Source organism: Populus nigra, chromosome 4 (assembly GCF_951802175.1).
Source record: "Populus nigra chromosome 4, ddPopNigr1.1, whole genome shotgun sequence".
NCBI classification, from domain to species: domain Eukaryota; kingdom Viridiplantae; phylum Streptophyta; class Magnoliopsida; order Malpighiales; family Salicaceae; genus Populus; species Populus nigra.
In genome coordinates this window covers 4000814-4016171 of record NC_084855.1, presented here as the reverse complement: position 1 = coordinate 4016171, position 15358 = coordinate 4000814, and the positions used below count along the sequence as shown (strand labels likewise).

Below are 15358 nucleotides of genomic sequence, written 5' to 3'. Positions count from 1 at the left end.
AATTCGAATAAATATTCTAAACTTTGAGCAAAACATATAATCAAAAGGGAGGAAATATGCAGTAGTAATATATTAAAATATTATTTTTTTTACAAATATATTAAAATAATATATTTTTTATTTTTTAAATTTTATTTTTAACATCAATACATCAAAACAATTTTAAAATATTAAATTTTTTATTTTAAAAAAATAAAAAATTCAAATTTTATTTAAAAAACAGGGTAAAACTTACTGAGAACAAGTTATGCTCCGAAGTGATGTCCACAGGTCAAGTTCTGCCGACAAGTTTTGCTCCAAAAATAATCTGCATCGTTGATTAGCAGTTGTTCAAAATATTTAGCAAAGGTAACATTGACCCTTCCTCGGCAGCGATGACTAAAAGAAAAGCAAAAGATGCAACCAGGCGTCCAATCTCTCGATTTTTTTTGTCCTTACTTTGGACGCGGTGTCCGTCACTGCCCATCTCGATAACTCTGCTCAAATTAGGCCTCGAGAAAGTAGCAGTACCTTGTTCTCTCTCTCTCTCTCTCTCTCTCTCTCTCTCTCGCCTGTGATTTTTCAAGGTCTCAAACTTCCGTCAAAATCCATAGCTGTCTTTTGCTTTTAATGTATATACGGTCCTAGTTGGTGTCGTGAACAGCTACCGTGGATTAATTACAAGAAGCCAGGGACAGGGCAGATGAACGTGTCCATGAGATGCATGTATGTAGTAGAAAGGTACGTGGAAGATGAAAATGCAGATCTTTCATTTTCTTCGAGTACATGCAAAACGTTGGCTTCCTTTCACCATCTTTCTCGTGGTGCAACGAGTTTCTTCCTCCGAGGCTTCGAAAATCTGCTGCCAGGTGCTACAGCCACTCGTGATAAATAAAAAAAACACTCGAAATCCTGAAAATAGTCAACCCTTGATATAATTAATGTCAATAATAACTGCTTTGACAATGTACAGGAGTTTGAGGTACATCGATTCAAGTTTTTGGCAGAAGAAGAGTGAAAATGACTCAGGGCATTTGGCATCTGTTATTGTCTGGTTGACTCGAAGAGGCCATGTATGTAATAAGGACGTGTGATAAGAGGCCACGCGTCAACAGGAATCCTAGAGGGGAAAAGAAAATCAGGGCCCATCGGATTTCTTAGTTTCTACATAGTACATAGAGAGTTTGTCTTTAATGTTTGTGGTTACGAGGAATCACACAAAATACTATTTATTATAATAATAATTTTTTTTTTCCTGAATGTACCTTCTTCAGTCTGATTTTTGTTTTATTTTAAAAATTATATTTTATAATTCGTTTTTATAATTTTTTTAGTTTATTTTTATTAATTTCAATCTTTAATATTGAATTTAAGATTTTGTATTTTTATTTTATTTTATATGAATTTATTTTTCATTTCATAACTTATATCAAAATATTAATATGTCAATTTGAATTGATTCAAATTAATTTTTTTAGCCAATTTTTTCTAGTAGATTTTTTTTTCGTTTCCATTCTTTTAACACTTGATTGATTGAAAATTGAATTTTATAATTTTTTTTTCTTTTCATAGGATTATCCCGATATCATGACCCGAATCGTGGGTTTAACAGGTTATTCGAGTTAACCCTATTTATTTTTTGTCCTTCTTAATTGAGTAATTTTTTTTTAACTAAACTTCATATTTTTTTTCAATTTACTTTTTATGAGGTTATTCCGATTTCATGATTCGAGTCGTAGGCTCGGCAAATTAACCCAAGGTGACTCAATTTATTTTTTTGTTTATTTTTTAATTTATTTTTTTATTTTCACCCTCCAACAACTCAATTTTCTTCTTTTTTTATCAATTTCATCATTCAATATTAAGTTGTTTAGGAATTGAGCTTCGTGATTTTTTTAATTTTCTTTTCATAGAGCTATCCTGCTCTCATGGGTTTAGTTTTGCTTTATTGATTTCGACATTCAACATTGAATCTATTAAAAATTGAGCTTTACTATCTTTTTATTTATTTTTTAATGAAATTATTATAATCTCGTGATTCATGTTGTTAGTCTAACAGGTTAATCCAAGTTGGTTTATTTTTTTATTTTACCATTCAATATTTTTTTAATTACAATAAGGTTAAAATTGAAAAAAAAAAGGTTAGAGATTCAATTGATGATGGAGTAATATATCACTAACTAAATTGAGATTATGGTTTTACTTACAAACATGCTTTTGCATTTGGTTGTTACTAGATAAGTGGGTCGTATTACTTTATGATTTAGATCAAAAAAATTTCTAAACCTAAAAAAAATATATGGGAGTTTCTAACCTGTATTTTAGTGGATTTTATAAAACTATATAAGGTTTAACTCGATATAACCTAGTTAACTTCACAATTTTAAAGGTAATCTAGATAATCAATAAAAACATGATTTGACTAAAGAAATCAAAATGTATTTTTTAAAAAAAAAATAAAAATTTGAGACAACATTATATTGATAAACTCAGGTTAACTTACTACATTTGCAACCCCGATCATAAAACTATGATAAAACCATATAAAATGAATTGAAACAAATTACAAAACTCAATTCTTAATCAATCAAATATTGAATGATAATATTGGAAAAAAAAATTCGATCAAAAAATAAAGGAAAAACAAAATCAGTTTTGAGACCAGGACAATCCCACAAAAAATGTATCAAAACATAATATAAACCTAGTATTAAAAGATAAAATAAAAAAAACTAAAAATAACCATAAAGGAAAAGAAAACAAATCCAAGGTGCCAGAACAATGAATTTTTTTTTTTTAATTTACATTGAAACAAATTATAAAATTAAATCCAACAAATTATATATTATAGAAAAAAAAACAATGAACTCCTCTGTAAATTAATAATTGAACTGCATGCTATCCCTTTACTGAACAGAGTTTTTAGACAATCCTCTGAATGTTGCTCCGAGAAGATCACATGATAAATAAATAGCTGCTCTTGACTGTCACTAACAAGTGGTGCTGGGGGGTATACATGATATCTTGTATCAATCACAATTAGGATGAGACCAGTATAATAATAATAAAAAAAGGTTAGGGATTCAATTGATCATGGAGTAATTTGTCCCATACTAAATTGAGATTCCTAATTCATGTCAAACACAATTATGCATCTGGGCTACAATTATTTTACATGTCGTTTCTCCTTAGGCTATGAGTGCCTGTTTGGTTGTCGTTTAAAGTTTTTATTTTTTTTTATTTTATATAGATTTTTATGGTCTTAATACTATTGATGATTTTAAATCTTCAAGAATATATTAAAATTATAAAAATAAAAAACAAAAAACACTCAAGCCACAACACCAAAAAAACAACCCTTTTATTGTGTGTTGCTTTTAGACCACGTTTGAGAACGTGGTAAAAACAACATTTCCTTAAAATTTAAATTTATTTTTGTTAAAAACTATTTTTTTTATATTTTCAGATCGTTTTAACGTGTTGATCTTAAAAATAATTTTTAAAAAATAAAAAAACATCATTTTGATGTATTTTCAAGTAAAAAGCAATTTGAACCGTAATCTCTGCCACAATCCAAAACAAGTTTTTAATAAAATATGATTAATTTTACTGTTTAAATTTAGTTACTTCTCCACACAAAAAGTAAAATAAAAGAAAAATCCCAAGGTATAATCCTTTATTTTTCCAACAAAATAAAGCACCAACCTTCCTCCTAGAAACTTAGCTTTATCTTGTTGATGCCTCCATCTCATTCGTGAGCCACCAGAATGGGCAGCAAACACCCTCTTAGGATCTCCACTTGTTAAGAGCCCTAACCACCTTGGACCGACTCTTCCAAAAAAAAAAAGAGCTGTGTATTAGCATCCATTTCCCTCTCTTATTGAGCACTAGCCGTTGCAGAACTCTTTACCAAATGGTGGAAACAGAAACCGCCACTTCAAATCGTCTACGGAATATTTGGAATTACGTCCCAAACAATGCTTTCAAAATATTTATTATTTTAATCTATTAATATAAAAAACAATTATTGCCCACATTTTCAAACATCGCTCAGCCAAAACAAAAGGAAAAAAAGAAAAAAAAAGTGTTATAAAACAGAGAGGAGTATGAGATCCTGTCTTTGCTAGCTGGAAAGACCGAAAACACCATTTTCCACTACAAGATTCTTCCATCAAATCCCTTTAATCCCCCAGAACACCCTCCTCAATCCAACCCAGACCAGCAAAATCCTGTCTTTTTTTGCTCTTCTTGTCCGAAACAGAGCAAGTCAGCCACTTTATCTACACGACAGAACAGAGGCAACACATACCCAGAGACAGAGACAGAGAAAGAGAGAGCAAGGTTTTGTTTTTGTGTCTGTAGTGGCAAAGAAGACATGGCCATCGAAGAAGGTGATGACGGGGAAGGATCGGTTGTAAATTCTCTGGTATCAAATGGAAACGTGGTCTTGATTTTCACTTGAACATGATAGACAATTTGGTCTTCAAGGTTCTGTATGTAGCTGAAGCTGCTGTTCTTGTTTCCACTCTCTGCTTCTTCTATCTCTGCTGTGGCTGCCACATATGAGTAATCAATGACTAGCTCGTTGTTTTCTCTATGCATTCATTCTTTCTTCCCTTGATCTGAATCTGTACTCACATTTTCCGTAAAATTAAGAGTTAATGATATTTTCGGTATGCAAACTTTTTTATTTTTTTTATTTGAGTATATCAACATTTATTTTTGCTATTCGAGTGTGTAGATTTTCAAAAAAAAAATTTGTAATCAAGTATTTCTGTTAAATTACTGTCACTGTTTTTTAAATTATATTTAACTTGATCAAAAATTTGTTAGCCTTTAAATTTAAAAACACTCAACTAATAAAAAAATGAAAATACAAATATTTGAAAAAAATAAAAGTAGAAAAAGAAGAGGAATAAAGCACCTAGACTCAATTGAGAATAAAGTAAAATCTTCAAGTACACATGGCGACCACCTGTCGTATAATTAATATTATGGTAAAAAAAAAAAAAATTTATGGTACACGAGCCTTCTGACCCAGCGGCTTCTGGTTCAACAGTAAAGACAAGGTTTGTTTACTTTTGTTATTTTAGTTGGAGACTTAGCTTGTATGTCTGTCATGTGGTATTTTATTTGTTTATTGAATTTGTAGGATGTTTAGTGAGTTCAGAAATTAGTTATGGTGCGCGTAAGCTGATCCGAATATCTCGAGTTACAAAAAAAAAATTATGATAAGCGAAAAGAACTTAAAACTAGATTTCTAATCTTATATTTGTTGAAATTAGGTTTTTTCTTGTTATTTTATTTGAGTTTTGTGATTGTTAATATAATAATTATTAAAAGTTTACATAATTGTTAACTTTAGGACTCGTAAATTAATTGAGGTACACGCAAGCTAGCCTGGATAACCATATTAATAAAAAAAATAAAATCTAACATAAGTATTTAATTAGAAAAAAATTAAAAATTTATTTATTTAGATAGAAAAATTAAAAGTTAGTATACTTAAATAGAAAAATTATGCACCAAAAATATTATTAACTCAACAAATTAATACATACAAGTATGCTTAATATAGGCCGAATTTAAAATTACTCGGGACTCAATTAAGACACAGGTAATACCTGAGGGATCAAATTGTCCTCTTCTATTTTTTGTTTCTTCGGGTGTAGCTCATGTCTAGTTCCGACTTCCGACGGCCACCAGAAGAAATGCTCTCTACCCCCTGAAATCAAATCGAAACCAAACCATAAAGAAAAGAAAAATGGCATCACCAGCAGCAACACTTCAAAGATCCCAACTCCCCTCCATAAACACCACCGCTTCTCCTTCACATTCTTCCTCTTCTTCCCCCCTTCATCGCCTCTCCACTTTCAAAACCCCTTCTTCGTCCTCTCCTCCTCCACCATTCTCAACCGCCACAAACCCATCACCTTCCCCTTTAGACTTTCTCGCCAAAGACCCAATTCTCTTCCCATTCCTCTCCTCCTCCTTCTCATCCAGTTCCTTCTCCTCCGCTGCCCTCTCCTCCGGTTCCCCTGCTTCCACCGCCGAACAACTCCACCATGCCATTCGCCTTCTCGAATCCCAACTCCGTTCCGAAGTCCTTTCCCGCCATTCCCACCTCCTCCACCAACTCTCCTCCCTTAAAGACGCCGAACTCTCCCTCTCCACCCTCCGATCCGCCGTCTCCTCTATCCAGTCCTCCGTCCGCCGCGTTCGATCCGAGCTTTCTGATCCCCATAATTCTATTCAGCCAAAAACTATTCAGCTCTCCAACTTGCATCGAACCATCCAAGCGTTACAGCACACGACTCGCGCGCTGAGGTCGTCGAAAAAGCTTCGAGATTTAATATCTGCATCAGAATCAGAGCCTGAAAAATTGGATCTTGCCAAGGCGGCGCAATTGCATCGCGAGATCTTGACAATGTGTGATGAGTTTGATTTGAGAGAAATCGATGTGGTTGATGAAGAGCTCAGTTGGGTTAAAGAAACTGGGGAAAAACTGCGAAGCGAAGCAATGAAAGTATTAGAGAGAGGAATGGAAGGATTGAATCAGGCAGAAGTGGGAACTGGGTTGCAAGTTTTCTATAATTTAGGAGAGTTGAAGGTGACTGTGGAGCAATTGGTGAGTAAGTATAGGGGAATGGGAGTAAAGAGTGTGGGTTTGGCATTGGATATGAAGGCTATTTCTACGAGTGGTGGTGGTGGTTTTGGTCCAGGAGGGATAAGAGGGAGTGGGACTCCACACATTGGAGGAGGGGCGAAAGCAAGGGAGGGACTCTGGCAGAGAATGGGGAATTGTTTGGATAGATTGCATTCTATTGTTGTTGCTATTTGGCATTTGCAGAGAGTGTTGTCCAAGAAGAGGGATCCATTTACCCATGTTTTGTTGCTTGATGAGGTTATTAAGGTGAGAGGGATTTATTTTAGTTTTCATAATGTTTCGGTTTGTTTGCTGCTTTTATATGAATGCATACACCTCGGTTTTGGAATGTGGTACCTTTTGTCGCGTGAACTGCTAACCAGAGTTTTAGTGGTTTGTAGTGTTCAGGTCTTGTAACGCGGTTAGTTATTCATCTGTTTTGGGTTGATCCTGTACTTGAAGTTGATAGCACTAGTTTGTAATGTAATAACCTGTGTATATCTTTGTACCATTAAACGAAGTTTTTGATCTTCTACTTTTGAATATAACAGAACTAAATGTTCTTGGATAGCAAGTTAGCACAATCTGATATCTAGAAAGAAATGCTATTGCATGGAGGTAGTAGGCCTATAATGGACAGATCCAAATCATGTGAAGCTACGGACCATCCCACTTGATCTAGCAATTCAGTGGATTAGAATCTATAGTCAAAACTCGTTTATTTTTCTTGGTGTTTTTCAATAATAAATTTAGCAATTTTATGTGCTTTGTTTCCTGGCTCATTCCATATAAAAGCTTCCTGAGTAGTTCAAGTCATTGTTGATGGTTTCCTGTGTTTTGGTTGCTTTCCTGGACCATAAACAAATTCAAGAAAGAAAAATTCTCATGCTTACGCTTTTTTTTGGGTGGGGGGCGGGGTTATTTCTGCGGATGTGTACCTACGATTGCTACTTGATTTTCTGCCACTTTACCTTTCCTCTCTTTCTATGCTAACAATAAGCTGATATTCTTGTAGGATGGTGATCCCATGCTAACAGACCGAGTTTGGGAGGCACTTGTGAAGGCTTTTGCAAGCCAAATGAAGTCTGCTTTCACTGCATCAAGTTTTGTTAAGGAGATATTTACCATGGGCTATCCTAAACTGCTCTCCTTGATAGAGAATCTACTTGAAAGAATCTCACGTGATACAGATGTCAAAGGGGTTTTACCAGCTATAACTTTGGAAGGAAAGGAACAGATGGCTGCTGCCATTGAAATATTCCAGACATCTTTTCTGGCTCTGTGCTTAAGTCGCCTTTCAGATCTTGTGAACACTGTTTTCCCAGTTTCCAGCCGTGGAAGTGTTCCTTCCAAAGAACAAGTCTCAAGAATTCTCTCCCGTATCCAGGAAGAGGTTGAAGCAGTTCAATTGGATGGGCATTTGACTCTTCTTGTATTGCGTGAAATTGGCAAGGTTTTGCTCTTGCTTGCAGGACGAACTGAATACCAGGTAATTTTGTAAAACAAACAGTATTTTGGTTTGTTGGCTCAGGTTTCTCTGTCAAGTGCTCTTAATTTTCTGGTATAACATGTTTATATAAGTGGCATCGTTCCCTCTATGATACATAAAAATCCAACTTCATATCTTACTTGAGCGTTTACTCAATCCAGTAATTTGATGTTTTCTTTCCTTCTTTTTCCCTTTTTCTTAAATAAACTTATAGGTGATATGTTCTTGTAAAAGTAGCACAATGCTAAACAACAGAGACTGAACTACAAGAGCACAACTTCAAGAAATGCTATCACATCTCGGAGTCCACTGTGGATTCCGATCATGGCCCCAATCTGATGGTTGATCAATTTTTCATGTTGTGTTTGTGTAGTTTGGTCTTCTGATTAAGACTTTCTCATAAAATCATCATTCTTTTATCTGTTGTGTTAGATTGTTACTTGTTACTTGTAATTGTCCTTTTATTCAAAGGTTGAACAAATGGTTAATTCCTGGTACAGTCATATTTACTAGTTTTCATGCTCAGAAATCTTGGTTCAAGTAAAGCAACTGTTTTCATAGTTTTAGTTAGTATGCTATCCAAATCTGGATATTTAACACTAGTGGTTTCTTCATATCTCGCAGTGTTTTCTGTTTGATTATGATAAATTCCCAATGTTGGAACTTGAGGACAGAGTAACTTGTATGCTGCAAACTTCTTTCACTCGTGTTTTCATTTGATCATGTTGCTGGACCATGTCATGGATCTCCTTCTGTGGCTAGGCCTTCAAAAATAATATATAGCAATGAAGATTTTCCAAAGTAGATGTAATTGGATTCTCTGAAGGGTTAGTTTTCTCATGATTTTTTATAGAGGAGAATTCCTTTCATATATAAAAAAACTGCACTGAAATTTCAGATATCTGCTGGTCATGAGGCACGCCAAATTACGGGTCCTGCAACTGCCGCACAAGTCAAGAACTTTGCTTTGTGCCAGCATTTACAAGAAATCCATACGCGGATTTCATCCATGATTGCTGGGATGCCCTTTCTCGCTGCAGATGTGTTGTCTCCTTCTCTGGGTGCAATATATGGGGTAGCTCGTGACTCAGTGACACCCCTGTTCAAAGCAATGATTGACTGTCTTGAGACATGCATACTGCAAATTCACGATCACAACTTTGGTGCTCATGGTATGGATGCTGCAATGGACAACAATGCTTCACCTTACATGGAGGATTTGCAGAAGTGCATTCTTCACTTTCGCACCGAGTTTTTGTCAAGGCTCTTACCTTTAGCAAGGGCTACAATAGCAGGGACAGAAACTATATGCACCCAGCTTGTGAGAAGTATGGCATCACGGGTTTTGATATTCTTTATCAGACATGCATCTCTTGTACGACCCCTTTCAGAATCAGGGAAACTGAGGATGGCTAGAGACATGGCTGAGCTGGAGTTAACTGTAGGCCAGAGTTTGTTCCCAGTAGAACAACTTGGACCACCGTACCGGGCACTCCGAGCATTCCGGCCCCTTATTTTCCTGGAGACATCTCAGTTGGGAGGATCTCCTCTCCTTCAAGATCTGCCGCCAAGTGTTGTACTTCACCACCTTTACACTCGAGGCCCTGATGAATTGGAGTCACCACTGCAAAGGAACAGGCTTACACCTCTGCAGTATTCACTGTGGCTGGATTCTCAAGGGGAGGATCAGATTTGGAAAGGTATCAAAGCAACTTTAGATGATTATTCCGCGAAGATTAGATCAAGAGGAGACAAGGAATTTAGCCCTGTATATCCTCTGATGCATCAATTAGGATCGTCTTTGACATAGAATGCTGCCGTGTCCCAAAAGCACCAATAACAAGTATACACAAAACCAGCATTTTTAAGACTTTTGCTTTCATTTGAAGTTTTTCCATTAATCTTCAATGTATATGAGTAAATTGAGGAAGCTTCCTATAGAGTGGTGCTAATTTTGCTCTCCAGGTACATTTTTCTCTTCATACAATTTTTTCACTTCAATTATACTGTCATTTTTTCTTAATTGCCATGTGTGTAACTATGAAAATCAAGGGATAAATCATTGTTCCAGGAAAACATCAAACTTTAAGCTAATTGTTCATGAAAATGTCTAATTGTTCTTACTGAGGTAGAAATTCTGATGTTTGCATCTTGAATAACTTGGTTATTTCGCCTTTACCTTATGGTAAGGGAATCTTGAAGTTCATGCCTTGATTCTTCCACACTTCCCACTCAATTTTCATCCAGTGTAGCATACCAGCATCTTAACTCACAAATTTGAAGGTATACTTATTACATAATCCTGGATTTTAGGAACAATGCATCCAGTTGTTGATGTATGGACATCGCTTTTTATATTTGCTGGCTTGATGATTCTTTAGGAGCTTTTAGAACCATCACGCTTGTCAACTTCAATATCGAGTGCCCCCGAGGCACAAGGGAACTGGATAGGGATCGCCAGCTGCCAGCTGTATATGTCCTGCTTTCATGCACGTTTACACTCTATACCTACGTATGGTTAGGACGATGAAATTGAGGAGGAAAGGTTGAAAGAGAACAAAGAGTCGGAATCAGCTTTTGAATTCCCTTTTCATATCCAGTGTTGGATAAGCATGGAGAATAAAATATGGAATCCAATTTTGTCTTTTTAGGCTGGATGGAGAAATGAGAGAAGAAACAAATGAAAGGTAAAAGCAAATAAACAAATAATTACCTTCCCCTTTGCAAAATTTTCTATTTGGGGAGATAGAAAAATTGTGAACCTTGAGACCTGTCTTCTTTCCTTGAGCTCGAGCATCACATGTTACCCATTCCTTCTTGTCCATCACCCGTCTAGTTCCACAGAAACAAGCATGGTGTAAAGAAATGCCAAACGATAAATACACACCTCAACTCCTTGTTTTGCTGGAATCCATACAAAATTTATGACCGTACCCACTGGATGGCAAATTGGAATATACCATCGGAAACTCAATCGCGACGTCCAAGCATAGGCATACATGCTTGTACCATGCCGGACTATGCCAGGAGCAACCTTTTGAACCTCAGAAAACCAACTGAAAAATTCATAGCAGAGGTCAACAGTACAGTTCCTCCTGGTTATGCTGGTAAAAGAAAGCCATTCATTTAGCTCGCTGTTTAGTATTTACCAACTCAGAATCACTTGCCACCATAGTCTGAAAATGCCTTGGAGGGGAATACAATGACTAAAAGCTTTGAACACAAATGAAAATTCTGACTGCATTTTCCATCTTTATCTTTTTATTTCCCCAAAGAATCTCCATAACGTCCTGACTGGTCTAACCGTCCACCCCTCAAGGTCAGGTCAGTGGGCAATAGGTTATCCGCATCTAAAATTTAACAGAGTAGGAGGGTTTGTAAACATGGGATCTTAAAAGTTCACGCAAGGTGGCTTATCTCTGTTTTGCTTCACCAGATTTCAGTAATGTGTGTTCTGGTTCTTCTGCCGCCCAGTTTATTAATATCAGTTAAAAGTCATCAAACCAGCTTAATCTTTGCAGTTTGATCATATTCTTTTGTCGTTACATGATTAGTTAGTTATTTGGAATCTAATGCAAGCTTTGGTTGAGCAGCCAAGCCTAGAAAACAGATGATGGTCTTCTTCTAAACACATGATAAATTTAGGCCTGAAACCCCCAAGTTCATATTGGAAAATATAAAATTATTCATTAACCAGTAGAGGATCCTTTTGTCATATTGTGTTCCTACTGAGCAGCCTCGTGCATACATCATGCCGCTCGGATTTTTTTTCCCAAGGGGAATTTTACTTGAAGTAACCTGTGAAAGCATCCCTTATAATTTAGACTAGTAATGCTATTTTAACCTATTATTTTTCCAGAAATGACTTTCTGAAAAGTTTCATACGTACGTTGAATGGGTGGACACCTTATATCAAATGATAGAATATTTTTCAGGAAATGATTTGGGGAAGAATCTTTCTATCATCACTAATCCTTCTTGTTGTTTTTTCTCCAAATCGTCTTGGTTAGAACTCCATTACCATGAAAGTGGTGCGCGTGTTTCCTCCCAAAACTGTTGGAGATGACAATCCAATCTGATCAAGTTGCAACAGATGTTATGTTTAACAACGAAAAACTTGGCAATCAGCAGAGATTAAAATGCAATCAGAAGCTTTCTTTGCTTCCAACCCTATATGCCCAGAACTTTATTTATTGCTGACAAAAGTAAATAATTATTCCACTATCAGAGATAAGAACAAGATTTAAATAGATGCTCATAAGAGAAATATGTACAGACAGCTAAAGTTCTGCACAAAAGTTAATTAACACATCTTGCTGACATGGTCTAAATGGACATATGCTAAACACTGCTCATGGACGAACAAATCTCACAAGAACTTGCTACAAAATGAATCATTTTTCATATCACCCACTGTGACAGACATTTTTTCCCCCGATCATGGACAGGACACGCCATCCCACAAAATTTGTATCTCCAGCAAAGACCGGACAGGCTTTCCACGTCGAGGAGTTTCATGCGTGTTACCGTGGGCAATGCGTTTCCATAACTGCAGCTAGCATACAAGATTAAGAAATTGACGAGGAGTATTACCGAACGTTAGGCACAGGATGTGACTTGCAGCGAGCCTGCACTTAATAATTAATTAGAGGAATTTTGTCCCCACATTTTCGTTTCACGTTGCCCAAAGGACAACGAACGCCAAAAGTCCAGATCTTGATTTGACATTGGACGTGCAAATAGAAAATGACACATTCTATCCGATGAAACTTTTTTTCATTTCCTTTTCACACTACAAGTTAACGAATCCAACGTCAACGCATACACGTATATTTTCAATAACAAGAACTGATGTGATTACTTGTGTCCAACGACAGCTCCCTCAGTACTCCATGCATCCATGACATTAGAGTTATTAATGCAATTTGTGTTTGATACAATACCAATACATTAATATATTTCTTGCCAATATGTTTCTTTAACAATATAATTATCAAACTGATGAACAAATTTAACTGGGACAAAAAACCTCTGCCAAGTAAAACGAGCCCAAACTATTACCTGAATTAATTGCATCCAGATGTTTGGAGTGCTGGTTGATCCAAGTTTTTTTTGGGTGTTGGGTGTGACAGCATCTATTATTAGGTTCGGATATAATACTTGGATCCAATTAATTTTGGACATTTGGTGTACGTCCAACTCTCATTGTTACACCTGGACCCAAATATTTTTAGGTAATGAGCGCACGCTCGATGCCTTGCTGGGCATGCATCCTAGCATTTTTATAGGCTTGGACATGCACTCTGAGCCTAACATTCATTCAAAAAAAATTTAGGATTCTATACGGGTCTCTCAGTATTTTGTTAAGATCTTTATGGTATTTTGTCAAGACCTCTATACAGGTCTTTTATTATTTTATATTAATCCAATATGTATTACTTTTTAATATAATACAACTCAAAATATTACATGGGTGAAATAATTATTCAACCCTTTATATCCATAAAAAGACAAGACTCATGGACTATAAATATCTCATGAATCCTTTAAGCTCTAAGTCACAATCTCTTTTTTCTTAACGTTTTTAGCACACATATTTTCAGAGTCTATCTCTTTAAAATATCATTGTATTTTCTCTTTTTAAAAATATACTTACTTAAGCATTTGATAGTCCCTAAATCTACAAAAGAAAATGTTTTGCAAGTAATAACCACTAGCTACCTTGACTTACTAGGTATAAGCTACCAGGCACTAGATATAAGTTACCAACCACCTTAGCTAGGAAGAATAAATCAGATTGCTAGAATTAAGAGATTAATTGATTATCCAACACATAAACCTTCCCCCTAAGCTACTTGAATTTTTTATGACGTCGTCATAAACTTTATTTGTTATTTTCCTTCAAATTTCAACATCCTTTATCTCAACTGGAATGTGACTAGAAGCACGAGCAAAAGAAAATTACTCCATGAATAGTAGGTTTCGTGCCTTTGAAGCCTTTGAAACTCATAAACAACTTCAATTAATCTCATGCTAGGCATTATTTTGATTTATGATGGATTAACATATTTATAAAATTTATTTTTTAGCCTAAGTCTATATTTAAAAGGGTCAAATGCAAAGTGATAATCCAATTATAATAGGAGGATGAGGCTTACGTCTATAACAAACTTCTCTAGGCTTGGAAGAATACCAGGCCCAAATAACATATATTTGGCTTGCTTGCTTCCAGGCTTAACATTATTGAATTCAATTATGCGCTGAGCCGAAACGAACATAGGTATAACGAACAACCAAACCCAACATCTTTGGGTTCGACTACGCGTCGAGCCCGAGTATATATAGGTCTCGTAAACTGCCAGACCTAATATTCTTGGGTTTGACTACGCACTGAGCCCAAGTAGACATGAATTTGGCAAGCTGTTAGAACTAACATCCTTGAGTTCGGCTACGCACTGAGCCCAAGTAGACATAGGTCTGATGAGTTTCCAGACCTAACATCCTTGAGTTCAGCTACATGTTGAGCCTAAGAAGACATGGATATGTCAAGCTACCAAACCAAACATCCTTGAGTTTAGCTACACGCTAAGCCTAAACGGACATGCCAAACCCAACATTCTTGGGTTCAACTACGCGCTGAGCCTAAGTGGACATGAGTTTAGGAAGTTGCTAAAATCAACATCATAGGGTTCAACTATGCGTTGAGTTCAAGAAGACATGAGTTTGACGAGGTATCAAACCCAACATCCTTAGGTTCAGCTACGCGCCGAGTCCAAGTACACCGTGTTTGAAGAGATGTTAGACCTAACATCCTTTAATTCAGCTACGCACTGAGCCCTAACAGATATGGATTTAACAAACTACTAGACCCACAACATGTGGATTTGGCATAATGCCAAGTCAAAGTGGGTATGAGTTTGACAATCATTATTGGCCCCGTGTTAGGCCTTGAGGCTTTATTTATTTATTTTCATGACTTTTAACATAAAATTTTAATATCAAGAATACTCATCTTTTTACACTATTAGGTATATAAAAGTTTTCTAAGGGTCTATCATATTTTCATAAACATTAATATTTTGTAGGGGATATTTTTTCCTCATTAATGTTATATAAGATATATTTATCCCTCATTAATACTATTAAAAGAAAATGACTCTTCAGCCTCTAACTTCAGCAAAAACAACAAGGTTCATGAGTTATAAATACTTTTTAAATGACCCAGGTAAAAAGTTTACAATTTC

At 35.7% G+C, this 15358-nt stretch overlaps 1 protein-coding gene and 1 long non-coding RNA gene across 3 annotated transcripts; one reads left to right on the top strand and one right to left on the bottom strand.

Moving 5' to 3' along the window:
• Nucleotides 1-3957: 3957 nt before the first annotated feature.
• Nucleotides 3958-5738, bottom strand: LOC133692490 (uncharacterized). The gene is made up of 2 exons (XR_009841902.1): nucleotides 5604-5738; nucleotides 3958-4532 (listed from the first exon to the last, which is right to left on the bottom strand). It is a non-coding gene; the product is annotated as an uncharacterized LOC133692490 (long non-coding RNA).
• Nucleotides 5624-10078, top strand: LOC133692489 (conserved oligomeric Golgi complex subunit 5-like). Of its 2 annotated transcripts, none has more exons than XM_062113481.1 (3): nucleotides 5624-6883; nucleotides 7641-8114; nucleotides 9013-10078. In XM_062113481.1, exons 1-3 carry the CDS (start codon nucleotides 5744-5746, stop codon nucleotides 9922-9924), a joined length of 2526 nt encoding a protein of 841 aa, XP_061969465.1. In that variant the 5' UTR covers nucleotides 5624-5743; the 3' UTR covers nucleotides 9925-10078. The 2 variants fall into 2 exon arrangements, with proteins under 2 accessions (XP_061969465.1, XP_061969463.1); XM_062113479.1 differs by having other exon boundaries at nucleotides 5624-6892.
• The last annotated feature ends 5280 nt before the right edge of the window (nucleotides 10079-15358 follow it).

Bases quoted from the DNA above. Each gene is read 5' to 3' on its own strand.
- LOC133692489 (XM_062113479.1), top strand. From the start codon at position 5,744: ATGGCATCACCAGCAGCAACACTTCAAAGATCCCAACTCCCCTCCATA. The intron at 6,893-7,640 runs GTGAGAGGGATT...ATATTCTTGTAG, and splicing joins TGCTTGATGAGGTTATTAAG to GATGGTGATCCCATGCTAAC. The intron at 8,115-9,012 runs GTAATTTTGTAA...CTGAAATTTCAG, and splicing joins CAGGACGAACTGAATACCAG to ATATCTGCTGGTCATGAGGC.